This window comes from Mastomys coucha, unplaced genomic scaffold (genome assembly GCF_008632895.1).
Source record: "Mastomys coucha isolate ucsf_1 unplaced genomic scaffold, UCSF_Mcou_1 pScaffold23, whole genome shotgun sequence".
Taxonomy (NCBI): domain Eukaryota; kingdom Metazoa; phylum Chordata; class Mammalia; order Rodentia; family Muridae; genus Mastomys; species Mastomys coucha.
The window spans coordinates 97,675,596-97,701,916 of NW_022196906.1; the positions used below are offsets into that span (position 1 = coordinate 97,675,596).

General features: G+C 44.9%; 1 protein-coding gene and 1 long non-coding RNA gene across 9 annotated transcripts in view; one reads left to right on the forward strand and one right to left on the reverse strand.

Moving 5' to 3' along the window:
* LOC116073916 overlaps window positions 1–11,691 on the reverse strand; it is a 15,996-nt gene extending 4,305 nt beyond the window's left edge. Inside the window, exons 1-3 of the long non-coding RNA XR_004111965.1 lie at window positions 11,158–11,691; window positions 10,063–10,449; window positions 7,979–8,161 (exon numbers count right to left, since the gene is read on the reverse strand). This is a non-coding gene — a long non-coding RNA (uncharacterized LOC116073916). The remainder of the gene's footprint in view (window positions 1–7,978; window positions 8,162–10,062; window positions 10,450–11,157) is intronic.
* Nphp3 (nephrocystin 3) overlaps window positions 11,351–26,321 on the forward strand; it is a 46,565-nt gene continuing 31,594 nt past the window's right edge. For 3 of the 8 annotated variants that reach the window (XM_031346214.1, XM_031346215.1, XM_031346219.1), the window contains exons 1-6: window positions 15,199–15,801; window positions 17,354–17,479; window positions 18,082–18,232; window positions 21,417–21,569; window positions 22,463–22,596; window positions 24,943–25,103. In XM_031346214.1, the coding sequence (XP_031202074.1) occupies window positions 15,298–15,801; window positions 17,354–17,479; window positions 18,082–18,232; window positions 21,417–21,569; window positions 22,463–22,596; window positions 24,943–25,103 (1,229 nt within the window). In that variant the 5' untranslated portion in view covers window positions 15,199–15,297. The other 5 variants (XM_031346220.1, XM_031346222.1, XM_031346221.1 and 2 more) reach the window with 5 other exon arrangements.

Below are 26,321 nucleotides of genomic sequence, written 5' to 3' on the forward strand. Positions count from 1 at the left end.
ATTCTTTGAGAATTTAAAACATCCACCTTTCCCCATCCATTGGAGTCTGGTTGGCTACCCTTCAAGAAAACCAAATCTTGCTGCCATAGACGCCATCAGTCATCAAGGGCTTCTCCATTAAGGGTGGGAACTAAGACCCACCACATCTCTGCTGGAATGTCGATTGACATGGTCTTATGCAAGAACCCCAGTTCCTGGAGTTCATGAGCCCACAAGACCCCCTTTTGCCCATATTCCCCTGACCTCTGGCCTAAAGATCTTTCTGCCCTCCTCTTCAACTGTGAGGAACCAGAAAGACGGGAAATAGCTGTGATAGTTTGTATATGCTCAGCCCTGGGAGTGGCACTATTAGGAGGTGTGGCCTTGTTGGAGTAGGTGTGTCACTGTGAGTTTGGGCTTAAGACCCTCATGCTAGCTGCCTGGAAGTCAGTCTTCCACTAGCAGCCTTCAGATGAAGATGTAGCACTCTCAGCTCTGCCTTCATCATACTGCCTAATGGACCGAACCTCTGAACCTGTAAGCCAGCCCCAATTAAATGTCCTTTCTAAGACTTGCCTTGGTCATGGTGTTTGCTCACAGCAGTAAAACCCTAAGACAATAACCTGGGTGAGATATAGGGTAAAGCCAGCGCACTGGACACAAATCTCCAAAACTCCTTCCAGTGACCGGAAATCCCGTAAGTTTGCATAAACTGGCTTGAGGAGTTGTTACTAGATCCAACTGGTAAGTCACCAGTGGGAATAGGTTACTAGACTGGGGGGGCAGAAGATCATTGCATCCATTTCTGGAGAAATATTAGAAGATAGGCTTTTGCCAGGTATGATGGGAGTGTAAATGGATGTTTTGTGAAAGAAGGCATTGGAGAAGGGAGCAAGACAAGAATGAGCAGACAGATAAAGTTGTGGTAGAAGGCTGGATTCAAATATCACTTATAGACACACAGCCACTGACCTCACAGCTAAAGATAGAATCATATGAAGACCAGAGGGACAAGAAGAAATGCAAAGGGCACAGTTTGGGGAAGAGTTCAGAGTCCCACTGAGTGCATAAAACTTTAATTACAGGTAATAAAAAGAGATTAAGCAAACTGTTCCCTGTGTGTTTTTACACACTGTGATTTTATACAATCAATTAGTGTTTCTTCAAGGTGAAAACCTATTCTATTCTGGTTGTTTCCTCCCCCTCCTCCTTCTCCTCTTCTTCTTCTTCTTCCTCCTCCTCCTCCTCCTCCTCCTCCTCCTTCTCCTCTTCCTCCTCTCCTCCCCCTCTCTCTTTCTCTCTCTCTCTTTCTCTGTGGGTACGCATGTGGCAAGAGAGTATTGTTTGTTTCATTTTGTATAAATGTTCAAGTGTTTCACTTTGTAGCCCAGGCTTGGTCTTCTACTCAGCATCCTCCTGCCTCAGCTCCCAGAGTTGGGGAGTCCTCTACAGGCACATGCCACCACCATAACCTGGTTTGGAATACTTTGTTGTTGTTTTCATTGTTTTCTTTGTATTATATTTTTATGTTAGTCTGTGTATTAATTACCTTTTTGTTGTTATTGCTATGAGCAAATCACTGAAAGGAAGCAAATCAAGGAAGAAGAGCTTATTTTGTCCCTTGATTTAAGAAGGGGCCACATGGAATCATGGAGCAAGCCCTGGCCACCACAGCCATGATAAGCAGTCGTGAAAGCAGAAAGCAGATAGCAAGTAGACCCAGGCTGTAAATCTGAGACTCTACCCAACCCCACCCCCGTGACCCTTTTCCTGCAGCTAGGCTCCCAAAGGTCTGACAGCCTTCAGACACAGCGGCAGCACCTGAGGTCTGTGCAAAGCCACAAACCTTGGAGGTTCACAATCACCTGTTACCCTCTAATAAAGTGATGTTTGGAGTCAACTCAGATGCTATGAGAAAGAAGCTGAAGAAGGCACAGTGAAAAACTATCTGTGTTCACAGGAATTAATAGTTGTAAAGTCCATTGTGACAAAAGCAATCCGCAAACACTACATGACCCTATCAACACTCCACTGACTCCCCTCACACAAGTAGAAGGGAAAAAAATTCCTAAGAGCCATGTGAAACCACAGAAGACTCCCCCAAAGCCAAAGCTATCTTAAACAGAAAGAACAACACCAGAGACATCATGCTAATGGATTTCAAAATCTGCCACAAGGCTAAAGTAATCAAGGCAGCATGGTGCTGGCATAAAAATAGGGACATAGACAAATGCAACAGAATGGAGAAGCCCAGAAATAACCCCACGAGTTTATAGCTGCTGACAAAGGTACTGGGAACACACAGTAGGGAAAAGGCAATCTCTTCCATAATGGGGCTTGGGAAATTGGATGTCAACCCACAAGTAATGAAATGGGAGCTGGCCATACCACACATACAGAAATCAACCGGAGAAGGGTAAAGAACCAAATATAAGAACTGAAGCATGCATGGGAGATGGAAGGAGCCCTCTTGATGTCACTCTGGACATTCCCCTTTTAGGCATGGGCAACAAAAGCAAAAGTAGACAAAGGGAGTTGTGGGGGCGGGGCTGCAGAGTAGGAACCATCACAGAGAATGCCCCCATGGTTCTCTGATCCCCACCATGATTGCGCCTTCAAGAGGCCATTCTTCTCTCTGCTTTGTGACTCCTCCTTTAGATATGTTTCAGATCCCACATTTGAGTGAGGCCATGTGGTATCTGTCCTTCTGTACAGACACCTAGGATGATTTCATTGCACGGTTGCTAATAATGCCAGCTAGGAAGAGAACACATCTGCAAACTGAGCATCTGTAAGAGGTTAAGGTGCAGAATACATATAGAAGCCAACTCAACCGCAAGATAACAAATAACCTGCTTTGAGAATGGGCAATAAACCCAAGGAGCTAGTTCTCAAAAGAAGACCAATAGCCAAGAGGACCGCAACGTACGCCCAACATCACTATCAGCAGGGAAATACCAACCAGAAGCACAGTGAAGGAGCACCCCACACCCCTTAGGCTAACAGCTGCGGAATAGAGGACAGACAAGGGTTGGCAAGGTTGTGGAGAACACAGAGTACTCACATGCTGGTAGAAGGGAATCCAAACCATATCACAAGACAGTGCTGAGATTCCTCAAAAAAAAATTTAAAAAAGAACAACTCTGTGGTCCAGCCATCCAACTCCTGGGTGTATACCCAAAGGAAATGGAATTAGTATGTCAAAGAGACAGCTGTATGCCCACCTTTATGACGTTAGTAATAACAGCCATGCAAAAGAATCAACCTAGGGGTCTGTACAAAGGACAAGTACCACATGGTCTCGTTCATATGTGGGATCTGAAAAATATCTAAAGGAGAAGCCACAAAGCAGAGAGTAGAATGGTCTCACAAAAGTAGAGTCATGGTTGAAGACCTTAGAGAGCCTCTGGTGAATGGATAGCAATTTTCAATTAAACTGGAGTAATAAGCTCAACAGAACTATTACATCATGATGATTATAATTAGTAATGTGATATATGCTTGAAAATTGCTAAGGGGATAGACAGATGAACATATATGTTAATTAAATATACATAGCCATTCCATAACATATACAAATATCAAAATAGCACATTGAGAGAAATGAATATACACAATTTTTATTTGTAGTTAAAGATTAAGGAAAAGAAGGCATCTGTTGCCTTTTAACCTCAGAATTCAACAGACCGATTTCTGTAGAATGGTCAGTCTCGTGTTCAAAATAGAATAGCTAGAACCAGTAAAGAGATGCTATTTTCGGACACCATTGTCTAAGTGAGGATGTGGATCCTCCAGCAGTTCTGTCAAACGGGTTGGATGTTAGTGGGCTGCCAATCAAAGCATCTCTCCATCTTCTGAGGATGCGGTACCTCTGTCAGTGTTGTCTCTTTCTCATTGGAGTTACCTGGTTATGTAACATGGAGAAAAGCATAGAGCTAAATGGAACCGGCTTTGGGGGTGGGTGTTGGCTTTGGTTTTGCTTTGTGCATCTTCAGGGAACAAACTAGATGCAATTCCGAGTTCCTGGTTTGGCTGTTACAACTGCCAGGAAGTGGTCTTTAATTGTTCCCATTTTCAGAGGAGGAAACTGAAATATGAGAAGCCAAACAGCACACACAAAGAACTTGCTAGAATCTAAGCTCCAGAAACTGTACGACAACTGGTTCCCTGTCCTGTCTTCCATGTCTCCTCCTGGTACACTCCACTGGGGTGTTCTCACTCTGACCTGTGGCTGTAGATGTCCTCTTTATTGTTATTATTATTGTTATTGTTGTTGTTGTTAATATTATTATTTTATTCTGTTCTATTTTATTTTAATAAAACAGGGTCCAAAAAAAAAAAAAAAAAACAGGGTCACATTGCAATACAAGCTGGTCTTGAACTCACTCTCTATATATATGAACTCCTGGGAAGAAGCGGTTTACACGGGTTCATGAGTGATAAACCTTCATTGACTATGGGGAGTTTGGGATGTTGCTGATCCTATAGCCTAATTACAACTTCTTTTGATAGCTTACTGTGATGGTTTGTATAGGCTTGGCCCAGGGAGTGGCACTATTAGGAGGTGTGGCCTTCTTGGAGTAGGTGTGTCACTGTGGGTGTGGGCTTAAGACCCTCACCCTAGCTGCCTGGAAGTCAGTCTTCCACTAGCAGCCTTCAGATGAAGATGTAGAACTCTCAGCTCCTCCTGCACCATGCCTGCCTGGATGCTGCCATGTTCCCACCTTGATGATAATGGACTGAACCTTTGAACCTATAAGCCAGCTCCAATTAAATGTTGTCCTTATAAGAATTGCCTTGGTCATGGTGTCTGTTCACAGCAGTAAAGCCCTAACTTAAGACGCCCACGAAAGGTCCTTTCCTTAGCCACCATTGTATCAAGCCTAACATCCTAATAAACAGATTGAAACTTTTGGAACCTACTAAGTTAAAGATTTATTTATTATTTTATGTGTATGAGTACACTGTAGCTGTATAGATGGCCATGAGCCATCATGTGGCTGCTGGGAACTGAACTCAGGACAGCCCAGTTCGCTCCAGTTCCGCTCGCTCTGGCATAATTCACTGTAACTGTCTTCAGAAGCACCAGAAGAGGGCGTCAGATCTCATTACGGGTGGTTGTGAGCCACCATGTGGTTGCTGGGATCCGAACTCAGGACCTTCGGAAGAGCAGTCAGTGCTCTTACCTGCTGAGCCATCTCACCAGCCCCGGAAGCTATTAAGTTAACAAAACCCTATCCCACCCATGAAAGGGCTAAAAAATGCTATCAGATACCATCTGAAGCCTATAGTTGAGATTCCTCTATGTGATGTAACTGCTCACTTGATATTCCCACCAATATATATTTTTAAATGCCTCAACTTATAGCTTTCTTTGGTCTTTACTATAAAAGCTCCATGCAACTGTTTCCATGTTGAAACGTTGCATTGGCAAGACCCACATGTATGTTCCTGGGCCGTGGTCACTCATGTCTCACTCCAGCATAAACTCTTGTATCCCCTTGGAGGAGGACCTCTGTTCTTTGCATCAAGAGTAGACAAAAGTGACGTTTAACTCTTGATCCACCTCCCAAATCCTGGGATTACAGGTATGAGCCACAACACCCAGCTCCGTGGCGATCCTCTTCACGGTTCTGAGCAGGCGCAAACACAGTACTGACTGAGATTTTATACCTGGGATTACAGGTATGCGCCACAGCGCCCAGCTCCGTGGAGATCCTCTTCACGGTTCTGAGCAAGCGCAAACACGGTGCTGACTGAGATTTCATAGCCCGGGGCAGATGCATTGCTGGGTTCTCTGATTTAATCTGAGAACCCATGCGCCTGCGCAGTATATAAAGTCATGGAGCTCCAGTGCTTTCATTCTGCACTCTCTGTCCATAGCCTTTACTCAGCTCTGTGCTGAGTCAGCCACGGGCTGCTGTGCTTGACTCAGTCTCCCTGTAAATATGCTGAAAATACTAAGTGAGATTATCGGCCTGGAGCAATGGCTCTGTGAGTAAAGTGCTTGCTGTGTGAACATGAAGACCGAACTCCCATCCCCAACTCCCCATGTTAAAACTGGGCAAGGCAGTACACCTGTAATCCCAGCCTAGAGGCAGGGGGATCTCTGGGACTTGCTAGCCTGGCTCAGCCCACCTGACCAAATTAGCAAGCTTTAAGACTCAGTGAGGAAGCCTGTCTCAAAAAAGAAGTTAAATATACATACCATCCTGAGGAAGACAACCCAGACCCAGAAAGACTTATTCATTTAGAAGTGGACGTTAGCCATAAAGTGCAGGAAAATCATGCTACAAGCCACAGACCCAAAGAAACTGGGTAATAAGGAGGGCCCAAGGGAAGATGCATGAATCTCACTCAGAAGGGGAAATAAAATAGTCATTGGAGGTAGAGGGAGAGAGGGAACTGTGTGGGAGAGGGGATGAGGAGGGGAACAGAGATGGCGATGAGGTGTAGGAGGCGGGTACTGGAGAGTACTGGGAGTGAGAAGGGAGGGGCACCTCTGGTGACTAGCTGGAGTCCTGGAACAGGGGAGACTACAGGGAGTCTATGGGGGTAACCCTAGCTGAGGGGGGTACAGAGACTGAAGTAGCCACCTTCCATAGCCAGGCAGGACTTCCAGTGGCGGGAGGGGGACATCGACCTACCCACAAAACCTTCAACCCAAAATTTAATCCTGCCTGCAGGATGCACAGGAGTAAAGATGGAGCAGAGATTGAGGAAAATGTCCAACAAGTGAGTGGCCCAACTCGAGACCCCTACCATATGAGAGAGCCAACTCCTGACACTATTAATGATACTCTGCTATGCTCGTACACTGGAGCCTAGCCTAACTGTCTCCTGAGGGACTTCATCCAGCAGCGGATGGAAACAGATGCAGAGACCCACAGCTAAACATCAGGTGAAGAGACTTGTGGGAGACTGGGGGATAGAACTGAATAAACTGGAAGCATCAAGAACACCACAAGAATACCTACAGAGTCAACTAACCTGGACCCATGGAGGCTCACAGACTAAACCACCCACCAAAAGCATGCAGGAGCTGGACCTAGGCCCCCTAACACATTTGTAGCAGATGTGCAGCTTGGTCTTCATGTCGGTCCCCTAAGAATTGAAGCAGGAGCTGTCTCGGACTCTGTTGCCTGTCATTGGATCCTCTTCTCCTACATGGACTGCCTGGTTGGGCCTCAACAGGAGAGGAGGTACCCAGTCCTGCTAGGACTAGATGTCCCAGGATAGAGTGGTACCCAGGGGGCTTCCCCTTCTCTGGAACAGGTAATGGTAGGGACTGGGAGGACAGAAGGGAGGGGGTTGGATTTAGGATGTAAAGTGAATAAAAAAATAAAAAATGGGAAAAAAAGAAGATAGATATGTAGCACATTTTCATTACCCATGCATCCATGAGTGGACGGACACCTAGGCAGGGCCCTTTTCCCTGCAGTTGTGAATATAGCAGAGGTAAATATGGGTGTGCATTGCTTGGGTCTGCTGTCTTTGAGGATGCTGTTCAAAAACACTATAATGACATCTAATTCCTTATGTGCTGTCTTTTTAATTAAGTAATTAGAAAAATAAGGTAGACATGATTTGAGGAAGATGCTGCCATCGCATGAGGCCCCCTGGCCTCTACATGGATCTACACATTCATGCTCACACACAGAGAAAATACAGGAAAAAAGATTCTTAAATTGACCATCCCAACATCTAACACACTTAAAAAACAAAATCTACCAATGCCATATTATTCCACTTTTATAACGATGAATAGATGCAACCTAAATGATAAATCCTTACTGTAAAGCTCTTGAAGTTGAGATCAACCATTTTAACACACATACACACACACACACACACACACACACACACACATCTAACCTGTACAGGGATTTAGAGTGTACATTAGTCTGTTGTCACATGTGAGCCAACTCTTTCAGAGTCTCCAGGACTTATTTACCCTGGGGCAGGGAGAGGGAGTGGCTGGTTAAATCTAGCTCCTTACCTGCTAATGGCATGTGGGTACTGAGTGCAGTAAGAAATCGAGAGTATATTCATTTCAGTAGCAGAACAAGAGGCAGAGGTTGGGATGGGAGAGAGAATAGCTCTGAACTAGAGAAATGAAGGGACATTCAGCAGTGGGAAAGAAATCATTGGCTTCCTGCATCCAAGGGCTGTGTGCGCCCTCCTGAAAAAAAAAAAAAAGAGTCATATTGTTTATTGAACAGATATCTCAAATGAGCAGTCTGTTTCAGATAGGACCACGGACGAAGACATTTACGGTCGTATTCTTAACAACACCAGTGACAGCTCTTTAAACGCATGGCCCTCTTTATGTCCAGATATTCGCTCAGACCAATGTGACAGAGCCTGAGGCAGCCCCGCTCTGAGGAGGAGCAGACATGCCATATTTACAATGCTCTCACCCCATGTCCCTGCCCGCCGCCTTAGCTTTGTCTCTCTCTTGTACACATGGAGGCCCTAAACTGCCCTCTTCCACCCAGTCATGCAAGGGAAAGAGAAAAATCCAAGCGCAGAAAGCTTCTGCTGAGTTTATACATTTGTTGAAGGTCGGAGGGGATGTGGGGAGGCGGGGAGGATTATACAGGGACCTCATGACTCGCCCTTCCCCCTTTGAAGCAGGGCTGTTGTACTGTGTTACTCTGTGGCTTCACAGTGGTACCCATGGCTTTTCCTTTACTGTTTTCTTTAGTCATCTCCCCAGGGTGATTGAGGATAGGCAAGGATGTACCAAGGTAAAAGACATTCCCAAGACTTACATAGATAGGCCTAATATAGACATCTCCTCTCCTTCCCCTCTCCCTCTCCTCCTTTAGACAAGGTCTCCAGTAGGCCTATATCCACCTCGAGATCATGAAATTATAAGTGGGTGCCACTGCACCCAGTTTGGGGGATGCTGGAGATGAAGCATGCTAAGTAAGCTCTCTACCTACCAACCGAGTCCCAGGCCCCAGTGAGCGCTTTCTCGGGAGTACCTGTAGCCAGAACCTAGGCTCTCCATTGATATCTTTTATATTGTGGGTAGTTATCCAGGCACTGAGAATACGATATTCTGTCAAGGTGGGCCTTATCAACCGCTCCCCAAAAGAGACAATTATCTTTATTTTTGGCTTAATGGTTCCTTCAGTCAGAAGGTGTTTGTTGGTTTGACTTGGGTTTTTTGTTTGTTTGTTTGGTTGGTTGGTTGGTTGGTTTTGCTTTCAATTCAGATGCATGAGCTCCATTCATAACTATTTTGATTTAGTAAATTTGATGTATGTTGAAAAACCCCAAAAGTTTTATCCAGTGCCATGAATAACTCTGATAGCTATCCAGGCTTGAAAAGTGGTCCCCTCTCTGTGTCAGCAATCCGCAACCTCACCTCATGAGCCTAACCCAGCCAGCCACTGTGGTTGCACATGAAGCTTTATTGGCATATAATCATGCTTCACTTTTCTGTATCTGCTAGGGGCATTTTTGTGACATAATGACAAAGCCAAATAAGTATGGCAAAGGCCATATGACCCTCAGGGTCATATCTGGTCCTTTATAAAGAAACATGTGGAACCCTACTCTTGTCTGCTTCGTAACTAATTGCAGAGTCATGTTATTATTTCTGATGGAAACGACATCCATTAGTGACTGGATCCTTTACTGTCACCTTCACATCAGAAAGATGATCTTTTCTAAAGCACACGATTTAGCAGCCAAGTTGATTGTTTTCCTAAGTTGTGCTGCCACCTGCTGGTAGAAGTGTGAAATCACAGATACATGAACAGATCCTCTATTGTAATCAATTCCCCATATTAGAGTCTTGCTTATGCACTTCGTAATAAGGAAGCTCGCTTGGTGGAAACAAGAAAGACTAAAGTGATTAAACAATCAGTTTTCCTAATATTTTTCTCTTCAAAGACTCAATTGTAGCATTTCCAGTCTATGGGGCACTTATTCCAAGGTGCTATGAATATTAGCAATGGCATGCCCATTTTTAAAGTTCAAGTGCAATGCTATTGAAGACATAACATATCAGATTCACTCCCTATCTCAGGCTGATGAAAGGAAAGAATACTCATACGTAGAAATGCTTACCAAAAGGGACTGTGCACGTTGGAAATAAGATGGCAGGTGGCAGAGATGAAACCATTGGTTTTCAACCTTGACTACCGACTAAATCTCCATGGAGCTTTTAAAAGCCAATGATGTACAGACCCCATTCCTGGGAGGCTCTGATCTAACGGGTCTGAGATGAAGCCTAGGCATCAGTTTTCTTTTCTGCCAAGTTCCTGAGGTGATTTTAATGAGCAGCAAGGCTGAGTCCTATCCCTCCGCAGTGTCTCAGATGGCAGGATGTATCCCAACCATCATGGCTGCCTGGTCTCATCCTGCAGACTTTGTTGGCTCCGTGGTGGTGTCTGAGGACCAGATCCCTACTAAGCTTCAAGGCGATGCTGTGGGTACCGTCTGGGAACCATCCTCCTAAAATCAGGAAGGAATTAGGTCATTCCTACCCATGCTTTTTATGCAAACTCAGTGGTGCTGAGATTTTTAAGTAGGTGGCTATGACCTGGGAGTTAGCTGAACATGGAGATTTGAAGGGTCCAGACTCAGAAACTCAATACATCTCCACTTCTAACAAGCACCCAAATACTTCATTCATAACTTCTTTCTTCTTTCCTTTCCTTCTTTTTCCTCTCCCCTCTGGCTCCATTTCCATCCTCTTCCCTCCCTCACCTCCTTTGTGTGTGTGTGTGTGTGTGTGTGTGTGTGTGTGTGCACGCATGCACACATGGCAGTCTTACAATCTATTCAGGCAAGCCTAAAACTAATGGCAATCCTCCTGCCTCAGCCTCATCCCTCAGTAATAGGACTTTTGTCCTAAACCACAACACCTAGCTGTCCCAAGTAATTTCAAACTTCAGACTCAGAGAACCAGCCACAGTGTCACTTTCTCTGAGCAGTATCACTGTTTGTTAATTTGACATGTTACTCAAATTAAATGGAAGTATTTTTTTTCTTCCTTGAGAATGAGAAAGAATTTTTCCAAACGTTAGTGACCGAAAGGAAGAGCAATTTCATTATATCTCTGAGTTCGTGGTTAGCCAAGTGGCTCTGCTCACGGTGGGGTGTACTAAAGTCACCCTGCATCCAGATAGAAACTGGGCTGCTCAAAACAGACGAGATGACCTTCTCACTGTTGGCTTGGGAAAGGATGGCTGGAAATCTGGGCCTGGCTGAGGCTGCCACCTGCACATGACCTCACCAGCGTGGGACTCTGTTCACGGGCTTCCAGAGCGTTCCAGGACATTCTAAGTGGAGTTCTCTCGGTGACTCATCTTAGAAACTGTCACAATGTCACTTCTGCTACAGTTTATTGGTCAAGGCAGTGTGGGGGTTCCCTCAGACCCAAGGCACGCAGTCATGAGCAGATGGCTTCATGGGACCCCATGAAGAGCCCAGGATGCTTCCCACACCTGGGCCCCACACTCCAAGGGATGTATGCCCTTTGGGGTTAACACTCTGATGCTGTCACTTGAAATCCTTCATGAGTTCTGAACAAGAACATCACACTCCTCTTTGGCACTTGGTCCCACAAATGGAGCCTCTCCTCGTCTCAAACTGTATCTTTCAACCAAAGCAGTGTTAAAAATGTGAGTGGCCAGGGAGGGATGGTGATATATCTGTAACCCAAGCTCTCTGGAAGTGTGAGTGGAGGAAGTGAGGTGAAGTCCAGCCTCGGCTACAAAGTGAGACCCTATCTCAAAAAGCCCCTCCTCATATACTTTTTAAACCATACTGTGGCATGCATTTGTAAGTCAGTGAACAGCTTTCAGGGGTCAGCTTTTTACCTCTTTGATGTGAGTCTCAAGGACTGAACTCAGGTCATCAGTCTCACCAGCTAGGGCCTTTGCCATCAATCTGTCCCTAAACCATCAGCGACCTGCGGAGATTTCTCTCCTTCTCACTGTATCTCTATGTTCAATGTTACACTTTCAAAATGCAGGCTAAGGTAGGTAGGTTCTATTAAGCATAAAAAAGAAAAATAGAGGGCTGGAGAGATGGCTCAGCGGTTAAGAGCACTGACTGCTCTTCCAGAGGTCCTGAGTTCAAATTCCAGCAATCACATGGTGGCTCACAACCATCTGTAATGGGATCTGAGGCACTCTTCTGGTGTGTCTGAAGACAGCTACAGTGTACTTATATATAATATATAAATAAATCTTTTTAAAAAAGAAAAAGAAAATGGATTATGAAATTGAGGTTAGACTACACTCTGCCATGCTTTAGCATTAATAAACATGGTGGAAAGCTACCACCCTATCCCGCTGGGTCCCTAGCCCCTGCACATGTCGCCTTTGGTCTTGCTCACTTGGATTGCCCACTTTGGCATTGATCAGTGTTTACCTCAGGTCAACATGCAGGCTGAATGTATGAATAATTGTTTGATGAGAAAGACAGTGTCTTTGCCATTGTCTCTACAGATGCAGAAGCCCAGGGTCTTGGCAACTCTGGATGTGTGTTTAGAGCATCTACAAAGCCATTTGAAGGTATTTAAAGACGACAGTGACAACTAAGCTAGTCCATGAGCTCTGTGAGAATCGAGCTCATAACAGGTCTTTCTGGATCATCGGTTCTTTGCACTACCTTTATGCCCAGGAGAGATTCAATAGCAGGTGGTATAGCAACAATAACAACCAAAAGGTTACCAAAAAGAAATCCCTTCTGGTTAGTAAAATGCTATATTACTTTTCTCATTATTGTGACAAATACCTGACCAAAAAAAAAAAGTAACTTTAGGAAGGAAGGGAGAATGGGAAGGGGGAGGAATGGAGGGAAAGAGAGAAGGGGAGGAAGTGAGTGAAAGGGAGGGGGAGGGAGGGAGAGAGTGAAAGGAGGGAGGAAGGGCAAGAGAGGAGGAGGGAGGGGAGGGAGGGAAAGAGGGTGGGAGAGAGGAAGGAAGAGTTTATTTTGGCTCAAAATTTGAGAGTACAGCCCCTCTCAGCAGGAAGGCCTTGTGGCCAAACTATGAGAAAGCTGCTCACATTTTATCCATAGCCAGGAAACAGAGAGATGAACCCAGGTGGACCAGTTGCTTCCTCCTGCGTACTCACTCTGGGACCCCAGCAAGTAAGATGGTAGTGCCCACAGGAGGATCAGAAGTTCAAGGTCATCCTTAGCTACAAAGAAAGGTTGAGACCAGTCTGGGCTACAGGAGATTATGTCAAGAAAAGAAAGGAAGAGAAGAGAAGAGAAGAGGAGAGGAGAGGAGAGGAGAGGAGAGGAGAGAAGAGAAAAGGAAAGAAAAGACGGGAAGGGAAGGAAGGAAAACCTAGAGAATGGTCCTCAAATCTCTGAAGGAGCAGACATCAGAAATCAGCAACTAGAAAGGCTTTGAGAATGTAGGGCAGCTCTTTGGGTACTCTGGTAGAGCAAATGTTTCCCTTTAGAAATCTCATGGTACTAACTGGAGAAATCAATATGTAATCCTTCAAAACTTAGAAGAGTACAAAGGCCAGAAGACTGTCTAAGAGGTCAGAGAAAACATGGCCAGAGTTTGGGCGTTTGTGGGGGTGGGGTGGGAGTTAGAATGGACCAGCCTTCCCAGAGTTCCTTGGAGGAAAGGCTGTTTGCTTTGTGGTAGCTGTGACGAGTGAAGGATTGGATGTCAGCCACGACAGTGCTGATAGCAAACCATTCCCAGCCATCAGTCTCCACCGCTAAAGAGAGCAGATGGCCAGATTAAGTAAAAGTTTGAAGTCCTAGCTCCCAGATAACTTAGCACAACTCCACAGGGCTGTCCCAGCTTCAAAAGTCCCTGCAGGGTTGGCTGAAGTCCTTGCTGGGAATGCTGTACAAGGCAACCTTGCACTGATTTCATAGCCTTGCCCCAGGTACCTACCCAGCATTCCCGGTCGACGTCTTGCTTGGCTATCTGCATCTCAGATTAAGCATTCCAAGAATCCCTACAATGCCTGTAGATCAGATGAAACTCTACAGTCAAGTGAGCCACCATCTTAGGTCAGACCAAGGTGGCTCTGCATGGGCAGATGCTCAACATGCCACTAGATTTCTGGCAGTTGGGGAAGGAGTAAGCAAGCACTGAAATAAAATTCTATCCCACAAGGGGACTCCCATAATGAGGATGATGGCAGAGAGAGAATGGCTGGCATTCAGAGAATTTTCAAAACTGCCTAAGAAGAAAAGGGCAAGATCACCAGCACCCAGCTCACAACAGTGCGAGTCAAAGCCGTTCCTGACCGTTTTTGTCCCCTCTAACCTGGGGGTACCAATCTGGGATGGGTAGGAAAATAAGTGAGCAGACCACGGGCAACTTGGAACAGAATTTTAAAAAGGTAAACCCTGCAAACCCTGTAATTACAATTTTCTTCAGTCTAAAATAGGGTCCCCAGCGTCCTTAAACCTGAGCTTATCAAAGGATGGTTCCGAAGTTCTTTCCTGGCTGGCATTATATATTACATGCATTCTGAGAGACACACTAGGCACTGAACTGCCTCTAGAAAGGAGCCCCTTAGTCAGAGACCACAGAAACAGCTGCAGATGGAAGTGTGATCTAATTCCCGCTCAATGAGACTTAAGTTCAGGCAGAGGAAGCGGAGTAGATTTGGGCCTAGTCTGGATGTCTCAAGTCTAAGTCTTCTCCTAGTCCCGTCCAGCTTGCCCAGCTCAGTCCTGTTGCCTGTTCCTGCAAAGCAAGTTCTCAGGCCCACCAGCTCCGTGAAACCCATTCCTCTCTTTCAGACTCTCACTTCTTGCAACCCTCCCTCACCCATCTCCTCTCCAGGTCTCATTCAGAAGAGTACACCCCACTTATCCGGCCACGCCCCCGAAACCTGGCTCCGCCCCACTGGGCTTTGCTTTCTTCCTCCTGGCCACGCCCCCTCTCACTGTCCAGCCAGGACCCCCTCTCCGACTCTCTGACTCTGATTCTCTCTTTCCCCGCTGCTGCCTTACGCCCCACTTACCGGGTTACGCCCCTAAAATCTGGCCCGACACGGTCTTTGGGCGCTGCTCTTCTCAGCTAACCACGCCTCCTCTCGCTGCTACGTCCCACCCCTCTCTGGCAGCCCCAACATCCCCAGCTCGTTCGGCCACGCCCCGAAAGTATGGCTCCTCCCCTTCTCGGGACTGCAGCTCTCCTTCAACACCACGCCCCCCTCTAGTTGCCACGTTACGCCCTTCTCCCCAATCGTCAGGCCCCGCTCACTTACGGCTCAGATCTTCTCTCCAGCCTCCGCCCTCTCCTCTGCTGCCTAGGCCACGCCCCTAAGACCTGGCCACGCCCCAGCCACAGCCCTGCTCCCGGCCATGCTCCTCCCTGATTTTGGTTTCTCGCCTTCGCGCCCCGCCCCTCCTGGCAGGCCCCGCCCTCCTGGCCCCGCCTCCTCCTGGCACACTGCAGGCTCTCAGCCTCAGGCGGTCGCGGGCATCATGGGCACAGCCTCGTCGCTGGTGAGCCCCGCTGGCGGGGAGGTGATCGAGGACACGTACGGGGCAGGCGGCGGCGAGGCCTGCGAGATCCCGGTGGAAGTGAAGCCCAAGGCCCGCCTGCTGCGCAGCTCGTTCCGTAGGGGCGCGGGAGCCGGGCCCGGGTCGCTGCCTCGCGCGGCGGGGGGCGGCGGACTGCTGGGCGCCAGCTTCAAGTCTACCGGCTCGTCTGTGCCCGAGCTAGAGTATGCGGCGGCCGAGTTCGAGCGGCTCAAGAAAGAGTACGAGATCTTCCGGGTCAGCAAGAACCAGGAGTTGCTGTCCATGGGCCGCCGAGAGGCCAAACTGGACACCGAGAACAAGCGGCTGCGGGCGGAGCTGCAGGTAACGCGGGACCGAGTGCGCTGCAAGCGGGAGGCTCTGAGGAAACTTGAGACCCGATCGCACCGCTCAGCCGCTTGGTGGCACCACCCTCCTACCCCAGCCACAAACCAAGTTGTTTTCGGAATTGTACAGAAGCTGCTCCTCCTTTATGAGGAATCATCATTTGAGTCTAAACTAATTTTTTGTCAGCATCTTCCCCGGCCCCTTTCAGTTTCCGGTTCATTCATTAAGACAGGTTGGATCAACCCAAGTCCTGAAACCGCAAAATTTCTCAGAGCAACTTCACACAACTCCTCCCGGTTGGACGTATCTCCAAGATGGAGCTCTTGGCTCAGTTTCTTCGCGAAGTTCTGCAGATTCTAGGATTTAATGATATGATAGGAATTTTTCTGGAAACCTCCTGAATTCATCGTTTTTAACTATTGTGAGCGAAAATCTTCCCCGAGAGTACTCAAACTCCCTTAGTCCATTTAGTTACTGCAGTGCCATTGTAGGCCTTATAAACAGATCGCCTGTGATTCATTCAGATACTAGGTAAAGCAGAATTTCTCAGAGCAAAAATCTGGGACTATACGCTGTGGACTCTGAGTCTTTCTAATGGTCATTTGTTTATGTCTTTTTTTCTGTGGCAGGGATCTCTGACAGCCCAAGAGCTCCCGGCCTGTCGAAGTAGAACTTAAATAATGTTTTTTTTAAAAAAAAAAAAAAAAAAGAAGGTCCCTTCCTTCTAGTCGGGCATCATTCCCGACTATTCATCAGCTATGAAGCCCTTCAGTTATCTGCTGGGCGACTAGCATATTATCTGAGAAGCCGTTCTCACCCGCAGCTCCCTGCTGGCCTCACTTTCTACTGGGAGGCCAATGTGCTTGTCCCTATAAAGTGGACTCGTGTGTCCCTTGTGTCTGATGTCATGTGTGTGCACCACTGCCCACTAAGAACCATGTGAGGTGACAGGTAGAAGGGGACAGTGGGATAAAGAGGCCAGTGCAGGGAGGACTGACAGACAGATGTCACAGACCACAGATCAGCAATTCCAATTCCTTGTGAAACCTGTTGTTCCTTTCTTACCTGCATAATCTTGAGAAAACCCTCCCACATTTATTTCATCCAGCCATGTTGACATTTACTGGAGGCCTGCCCTGGATCCAGACTGCGAATGGCTCAGGAGATCAGTAAAATAATTAATACGAAATGCCAAGGGGCACAAAAACCTTCATACATACTGTTCTTCAAGCTAAACCTTACAAATTGCATGTCTTATTCTCTTAGAAAATCAAGGCATAGAAAAATCCTGGAGTTGGTACAGTATTTCAAAGAAAAAGTATTAATTTCCGTTGAAAACTCATTGCTGACGAATCTGTTTACTAGAATTCAAAGATGTTTGCATTTTTTCTATTTTGCTTGAAATAATTGACAACATAAGAGTGTCTGATAATTAATAAAATAGTGGGTAGACGGTAGAAATCCTAACATATGTAAACATATATGTAAGAATTTAAAATTCGAATGAAAGTCCATTTTTGTGAGGAGATAACAAGGTGCATCGTTGCAGGCGCTTCAGAAAACTTACCAGAAGATACTTCGGGAAAAAGAGGGTGCATTAGAAGCAAAATACCAAGCCATGGAGAGAGCAGTCACATTCGAACATGACAGAGACAGAGTTAAAAGGCAATTCAAGGTAAATTCTTGGTATTTCTACCCCCCACCCTCCCCTAAGTGACATAAATTAAAAGCTAATTTTTAAAAGTTTTTTTGAGCCAGGTGTGATGGCATACACCTGTAAGTCCAGGACTCTGGATGCAGAAGCAAATTAATCTCTGAGTTCGATGCCAGCCTGGTCTACATAGTGAGTTCCAGGATAGTCAGAGCTACAAAATGAGACCCTGTCCTGAAAACAAGCAAACAAACAAAAAAACAGCAACCAAAAAAAAAAAATTCATCTGATATCATGGGGAACATAGATAAGTAACACCAGTGATGGCCATAGAGCTAGACCTATGAAGCGTTTGGAAATGTGTGGGGATATTTTGTTTCGTATTTGGTATGGGGGAAACAAATGTGTTACATGTCACACACACACACCCATGCTGTCAGACTTCTAGCCGGTTCCACTGTGAACAATAAAATGAAGGTCCTCAGAAGTCTTTCTGTTACAAATGAGGAGACTGAGAACCAGGTGGACACTGACTTTATGAATAAATGTTCCCCCTTAGAAACTTGGTGGCACAACCAAGTTTATGAAAAAAAAAGTTTCAGAACTGAATTCTACCTTTTAAAAAGATTTTTAGGGAGACCAAAGAAAATGAAATTCAAGATTTACTGAGGGCCAAGCGAGAGCTGGAGAGCAAACTTCAGAGGCTGCAGGCTCAGGGGATCCAAGTGTTCGACCCTGGGGAGTCTGACTCAGATGACAACTGCACAGATGTCACTGGTGAGTTCACATCGTGTTCTGCTTCTGCAGAGCTGTCGGGATGCTCAGGATGGTCAGTCATCCTTTTGCTCTCTGTGCAGGATTAGTGCTTACTCTGTTCTTACAAATAGGGGGGCCTTTCTGTGTCTCTCTCAGCAGTCAGGACCTCGTCTCCTTGAAGTGTATGATGTCAGGAGCTACGTTTTTCTCTTGTCACCATATCCTGCCCTCCATCCTAGTCCATGGTGTGCATACATGCTCGAACATGCATGTTCACCCTCATGCGCATGTTCTCTCTCTCTCTCTCTCTCTCTCTCTCTCTCTCTCTCTCTCTCTCTCTTTCTGTCTGTCTCTTTGTCTCTGTCTCTCTGTGTCTCTCTGTGCCTCTCTGTCTCTCTAGCTCTGTGTCTCTCTCTGTGTCTGTCTCTCTCTCTCTCTTTCTCATTGTCTCTGTCTCTCTGTCTGTGCCTCTCTGTCTCTCTGTCTCTCTCTCTTTCTCATTGTCTCTGTCTCTCTGTGTCTCTCTGTCTGTGCCTCTCTCTGTGTCTCTCTCTCTGTCTCATTGTCTCTGTCTCTCTGTCTGTGCTTCTCTGTCTCTCTAGCTCTGTCTCTCTGTCTCTGTCTCTCTCTGTCTCTCTGTGCCTCTCTGTGTCTCTCTCTCTCTCTCTCTCTCTCTCTCTCTCTCTCTCTCTCTCTCTGCTGTTTCTCTCTTTCTATCTCTGCATACCCCCATGCCCCACCCAAAGTACTTATTCCAGATCCATCTGCATTTTTCTCCAAAGGAAAAAAGAAGGTAGAGTGTGCACGTTGTTTTTCTTGTTGCTGTGACAAAGTGCCTGGCAACAAACTACCTAAGAAGAAAGGTCTCATGTCCACTCATGGTTCAAAGGCCACAGTCCATCACTGCCAGGATGTCACAGCAGCAAGAGCACGAGGCCGCTGATCCCATTGCCTTCACAGTTAGGAAACAGAGTGGGGGACCCTGTGCTCAGCTTGTTTGCTCCTTTCCATGCAGCTTGGGCCCCCCAACCTGGCATGGAACAGGTCACTATTAGGGTGGGTCTTGCTACCTCAATTAACCTAGTCTAGATATCCCTGTGGATTCAACAGTTAAGATTAGCCTATGAGGTAGCTACAGGGGGAGAGCCACTTTCACCCAGGCCTGATGACCTGAGTTCTATCCTGGGCTCCCACAAAGTTGCAGGAGATGGCTGATTCGTGAAGCATCCTCAGACCTCCACACACAGGCAATGGCATGATCACGCCTACATGCGTACACCGCACACACATTTGGGAAAATAGCATCACAGGTAGACACCTTGCTTTTCCTGAAGGCCCAACCTGAAATATAGTTACCTCTGCTCAGATGGTTCTAACCAAACCTTAACCTAGACTGGAAAGAATAATGCTTTTCCTGAAGGCCCAACCTGAAATACAGTTACCTCTGCTCAGATGGTTCTAACCAAACCTTAACCTAGACTGGAAAGAATAGCCGACAGACAAATGTATGTCAGCTAAAGTGGGAAGGGAAGCTCCACAGAGTGTTTCCCAATATAGTGATGTAGTCTTTGCAACTTTGTAACAATACCTACATCATGGTATCACCATTTCAAACATAGTTCTATGAGTCACTCAGAAAGCTTTGGCTTTATAATAAGCATATAAAACATTTTTAAAAGATTTATTTATTTATTTTATGTATCTAGGAGTACACTGTAGCTGTATTGATGGTTGTGAGCCATCATGTGGTTGCTGGGAATTTTGAATTCAGGACCTCTGCTCACACCAGTCTAAGTATACTATGTCCAAGTACCCTTAGCTGTCTTCAGAAGCACCAGAAGAGAGTGTCAGATCTCATTATGGATGGTTGTGAGCCGCCATGTGGTTGCTGGGATTTGAACTCAGGACCTTCAGAAGAGCAGTCAGTGCTCTTAAACACTGAGCCACCTCTCCAGTCCATAAAACATTTTTCTATCAATAAAAAGGCAATAAAAAAATCACAGAATCAAAGACATTTCCCATGTTTCAAGAAAAAAAAATCAGCTGTGATTAATATGACATAAAGGAAACACCTCTTGTAGGTATACGGAGAAAATGCCGTGGCCCTCCTACTTATAAGTGATGTATTTGGGAGTAAGATACGGCAACTGGCAGTTCCTTTCTAGTTTTCGTTATCTTCTCAGTGCATTATGATCAACATCCTGGGACTCTCACTACTAACATTTGAGAAAAAGATGCAGTGATTCTGACTGACCAAGAGCAGCTGCGAAAGTCCCTCCCGCTGTCACATTAGCCAGACTGATTGCTTCTGTGTTGGTTGTTTAGATGTACAGTGTATCAAAGCTACTGTGGTTGTCTTGGCAAGTTAACAGAGACAAGTTAATGGTCCCCTTTTGGTCTTTCTCCTTGGTATATTGATTTAAACCTGAAGGACTCAGGTATCAGTGCCATGTTGATAGTCTACCTTCAAAGCCGCTTCATAAGCTGGGCAGAATGGCATTCACTGTTAATCTCAGCAATCAGGAGGCAAAGGCCGGTAGATCTGTGTGCACTTGAGGCCAGCCTGGTCTACATAGTGAGTTCCAGGAGAGCCCAGGCTCAGTCTCATGAAGAAAAAACAAAAAGTTCCTTCCCATTTTAATTGAGGTATAAATGTCCAATTGCAGATAGATTTTTAGAATTGTTTGTGGTGTCTTTAAAGTCCCTCATTTTAATTTTTATTATTTATTAATTATTTATTTATTTTGTGTATATGTATGCGTACGTATGTGGGTAGAAGCGCACGTGTGTGGATGTCAGAAGATAATCTGTGAGGAGCAATTCTCTTCTTCTACCAATTGCACTCCAGGGATTGGCCTCCGGCATGCCTTGAGGCTTGGTGACAAGCCCTTTACCTGCTAAGCCATTTTCCTGGCCCTAAACTGCCTTTTACTAATCCCCCTGCCTTGTTTTTTAGTTTTCTTTTCCTTTCTCCTAGTTTAATCCTTCCTTTAAATTTGAGATGATGACCAGGATTGTGTTAACCAGAGCAGAAGGACTCTGTCAAAAGTCAGTGCCCAAATGTTTTTAAAACCATTACTTCAGGGCTTATTATATTGGTAAATAGTGTATCTTGATATGGGAACGCTTGTGTGACATATGTGGAGATTCTTTAAACATTTGGTAGCTTGGTTTTAATGAAATTCCCATTCCTTGTTGCAAACAGCTGCCGGAACCCAATGTGAATACTGGGCCAGCAGGGCCCTGGGCAGCGAACATTCCATAGGCAGCATGATCCAGCTCCAGCAGTCCTTCAGAGGCCCTGAGTTTGCCCACAGCTCTATCGATGTGGAAGGACCCTTTGCAAACATCAACCGAGGTAACCAATCTCTTGCCTGGTAGTTGTGACTGTTTGTGTTCTGGAATCTTGTGCTAAACTAGTGTTCTGGCACGTTCCATTGGCAAGCCAGTATTAACAGAGGCGGTGACTGACCAGGCTGCGGCTACATCCTTCTCATCAGCATAACAGTCCTCCTGCCATCCTGGCTACCCAGGTTCTAGCAGCCACGTTATTCTCTGAATTTGCAGGGGCTTCTGTTGAGCCACAAGGATGTGATGTAGTATATTGATATTACTGATATATGCTATAAAGCAAAATACAAAAAGGCCTGTCAGGTCAACGAACGAGTGCGTCTACCATGTCAGTATTACCCAGTGCTCCCAAAGCACTGAGATGCTCAGAACTGCCCAATCGTTGCAGCCCCGAGAACATGTCATTAGCTCTACTCTTCTTCTTTAAAACAGTAAAATCATTTCACTGGAACAATGCAAATTGTTTTTATAGTATGTTCTTCATTGCCAGAGAGTTCACAATTTTTCCTTCCCACTAAGTAGCCTGAAACCGGTTTTCATTTACACTCTTCTCAAACTCTTTGTGCCTCGTTGGATACCAGAATGGGAAGGTGAAATGACACATCATTTTGGGGATGCAGACTCCCTGCAAATAGCAGAACAGAACAGAGTCGGGACCACTGCCAGGGGATCCGTTGTTCTCCAGGGGAGACCACTAGGAGCATACATTGGCTCAAATCCCAGAGGAGAGCTTGAGGCTAGAAATTAATTACCTTCTAATACATTCTTCTAGCTTATTCAGTAGTAACACCTGACTGTCTATATCTGTTAAGGTATTTTTCCCCCCAGACTGGCTTGGAATTATTTTGTCAGTTTTATTCTGGTATATTTCTCGTGACTTTATGGGAATTTGGCTTCCAGATGACTGGGACGCTGCCATGGCTGGTTTATTACAGGCCACGCCCTTGTACTCACATTCCCTGTGGAGTCACCCTGTCAGATGTTACCTCATCTATACAGACGAAACCCAGCCTGAAATGGAACTGTTCCTTAAGGTGAGAGCATTCAGAAACTGTGTATTCGCTCACGGAAGGACCGCTCAGGAGTTCAGAGCTCTGGTTGCTCTGGCAGAGGCCCCAGGTTTGTCCTTCAGCACACATAAGCTGGCTCACGACTGGCTGTAATTCCCATGCTCAGAACTGGCCGTAGTTCCTATTCCAGGGACTAGTCCAGATTAGATGCCCTCTTCTATGCTCTGTGAGCACCCAGGCATACACAGAGTACGCATGCACACATGCAGGCCAAACACCCATAGGCATAAAGTAAAAAGAAATAAATCTGTTTTAAGAAAGACAGAAAAGGAAATTCAAGTTAGTAGCAGGAGTGGCATACATCTGTAACCTGAAGCACTCCAAAGACAGAGATAAGAGAATTATACGGAGTTTGAGACTAGCCTGAACTACAGAGTGGGATCTTAGCTCAAAGCAAGCAGAATACAAACTAGGATTATATCCAGACTATAATTGCATTTAAACTAAATAGCTTGCTATTTATGAGATTATCCATCTTAAAAAACAGAAAACATCAAGCTTTGCTTATGACACAGTTTGGGCCAGGATATATGTGTGGGTGGGCAGACATCGTGTGATGACTCTTAGTTCTTGTTTAACTTTCCCCTGAAACAAGGACAGGGTCTACCCCATGATGATGAGATTAGCATTGGGACTTTGTGGCTTTTTTTCTCCTTTTCATTTAATTTCATACCTAAAATATATCATTAAGATGCCGTTATCCTTTAATCCAGCACTCAGGAGGCAGAGACGGACAGATCTCTGTGAGTTCAAGACCAGCCTGGTCTACAGAGAGAGTTCCAGGGAACCCAGGCTGATATACAGAGAAACCCTGTCTTGAAAAACCAAAAAAAAAAAAAAAAAGCCAACATCTTAATGTAAAAGCAGAAAATACAGCTAAAAATTTATATAGTAAAATGGCCTTTTCTATATCTCAATAACTATCCTCTGCAGGGTTTGAGTCCTTCATTAGCCAGGTCTGATTTAGTTGCTGTCCTTAAATCTATTTCAGATAATACCAAAGTTTAATCCTTATCACGACTTTGAACTTTTCAAGGCATCCCATGACATTTTTCTAAAGCCTGTGGCCACTTCTGGCTTGCTGCCTAGTTTCATGTGGCCCAGAGCTAAGATTTATTTTTATATTTTAAATTATTGGGAAGAGAAAATATAAGAGGACTTTTCATTATGTGAAAATTATATGAAATTCATACATTACCTATTTTTAAAAGGTGCTATTGAAACATGGCCAGGAGCAGGCGTGTGTGTGTATGTGTGTGTGTGTGTGTGTGTGTGTGTGTGTGTGTGAGAGAGGGGGGGGGAAGGGAGAGGGACAGGGAGAGGGAGGGAGGAAGAGAGAGAGACAGACAGAGAGAGACAGAGAGAGACAGACAGAGAGAGAGAGAGACAGACAGAGAGAGAGAGAGATTGATCTATTGCTGCACTACAAAAAGGGTTAATTGGGACAGAAACCAAAGAGATTTAAAAAGCCTCTGTTGAAACAGTTGAATTATTAAACATTATTATTTTTGTAAAAATATTTGCTGCCTGACCTTTTGTAGGAGAAATCTGTATGCCACTAATGTCTCAAGTGAACTTTAAACACTTCTGTCTGCCCCAGGAGAAACCCGTTGAATTCAGTCCACAAATTGTTAATAGATTTATTTAGCATTCCTTTGAAATATGATTCAATCTTGGTAAGATATTAAAATATTTTAAATCTCAAAGCTTCCATCTTGTAATTGGATATAGGTGACTCCCAATGACAGTTGGAGGCCTCTAATTGCTTGCATAAAAATCATTATTTAGTAATATACTTTATTATAGACCAATATTTTTTCATTAAGATTTTTAAACTTTTTATGTTTCTGGAAATGAAATCTAGGACTTTCCATTTGCTAGGCAAGCCCACTCTCACGGAAGCTACATTTCCTAACTCAAAGCACCATACACACACACACACACACACACATGTGCACACACACACTGAGATATATACTAGGATCCTTTAAAACAAGAAAACAAATTATCCATGGTAAAAATAACAAGAAATACCAAATCAAACTAAGCTAATGCCCTCTTCTGTTGTTTGATTATGAAATAAATCATCTTCTGACCTAGAAAATAGCCTTCTTGTTAAGCTATTATTTTTGTTCTAGAGAGAAATTTACTTTTTCCTCTATAAGATTTTCTTTAAAATGTGACTATTTTAATTTTTTGTATTAGAATATGGATATAGAGGCTGTTCTAAAGTATGCCTTTTAAGTGATAAGATCTTCTCTATCTTTAGCTAAATATATCATGTGCTTATATATTTTAATTCATTTTTAGGACCACTCACCTAAACTTAAAAGAATGTGCGAGACAATGGGATATTTCTTCCACACTGTTTATTTTCCAATAGATGTTGAAAATCAGTACCTCACTGTAAGAAAATGGGAAATTGAGAAGAGTTCTTTAGTTATTTTATTCCTTCACTCAACATTACCAAGGTAAGCCAAAAAAATATATTTCTAATTTATCATTCACATCAGCTGCAATGATATTACTAACAAGTGAACTTCAAAGACAAGTCCTAATTCCATTCTCATAGTTAAAAACAGTGTATGAAATCTAATAAACTTCATACCGACCTCACACACAAATAAAAATGTAAAGTTTTATACCATCAGATCTATCAGCATCATTAATATAAAGATTGTTTATGTCAGCAGTTGGCAAATAGTGGCCCAGGGTAAACACTGCCAGGTATGTTTTTTGTAAAGTTTTATTGGAACATGTAGTGATGATTTTGAGAATTTGGGGATTTTGGTTTCTTTAAAAAAAAAAAAAACAAGCATAGAAATATTATACGAATGTGCCTTTGTTTTAATCCCAGGTGTAGGAATGTGGGCTGCTTCAGACTGTCCACAGCAGCTGACTATGATTTGCCTCATGCTCTAGCAGAAGCATAGTTTTTCCAGCTGCAGATTGTTTCTACAATTTTGTAACATTTTGAATTCTGGAAACTTCTCAGAGGGTATATTAATGCTAGGGCCCCAAGAGAACGGGTGAATGGTTGTTGGTTGTTTAGGGAGGTCAAAAGGAAAGAAGTTAGATTCAAGGATTTTTCTAATTCCTCTGTCCCTTCTCTCCTATTGGCCCCTTGAATCATTCTGTACCCACATAGAAAACACTGTCCTTAAAGCTTCATAGTCCTCAGGTATGAAATGAATGGATTCAGAGCACGTCATACTAACAACACACTTAGCGATAGTGAGTGGAGGAACTCACGCTTAGTGGGGAGCACACGTGTGCATCTCTCCACTGTCAGTCACCAAAGAGGGCGCAGAGGGGGAGCTGACTTCTGACACTGCTTCCATAGGTGCTCTGGAATGTACAGATTTGACTCAGGCACTGTTTCCAGTGAACGATGGGAACAAGAATACTCATGGCTGAATAGGAATCCTCCAAATAATGGGCTCGGCTTGCCTCCTTCACCAGGCCTCCAACACTGCTTATACAGCTAGGGTCACAAAGAACGCTTGGTCCTGAGGAGAGGAGAAGGCAGGCTGTCCCTTGGACAGCAGCCTGGCTGACAACTCAAATAGGCATCTGCCCCTGGTTGGCTGCAGTATGCCACCCAGCCTTCTCAAGAAAAAGTTCCTGCCGGGCGGTGGTGGCGCACGCCTTTAATCCCAGCACTTGGGAGGCAGAGGCAGGTGGATTTC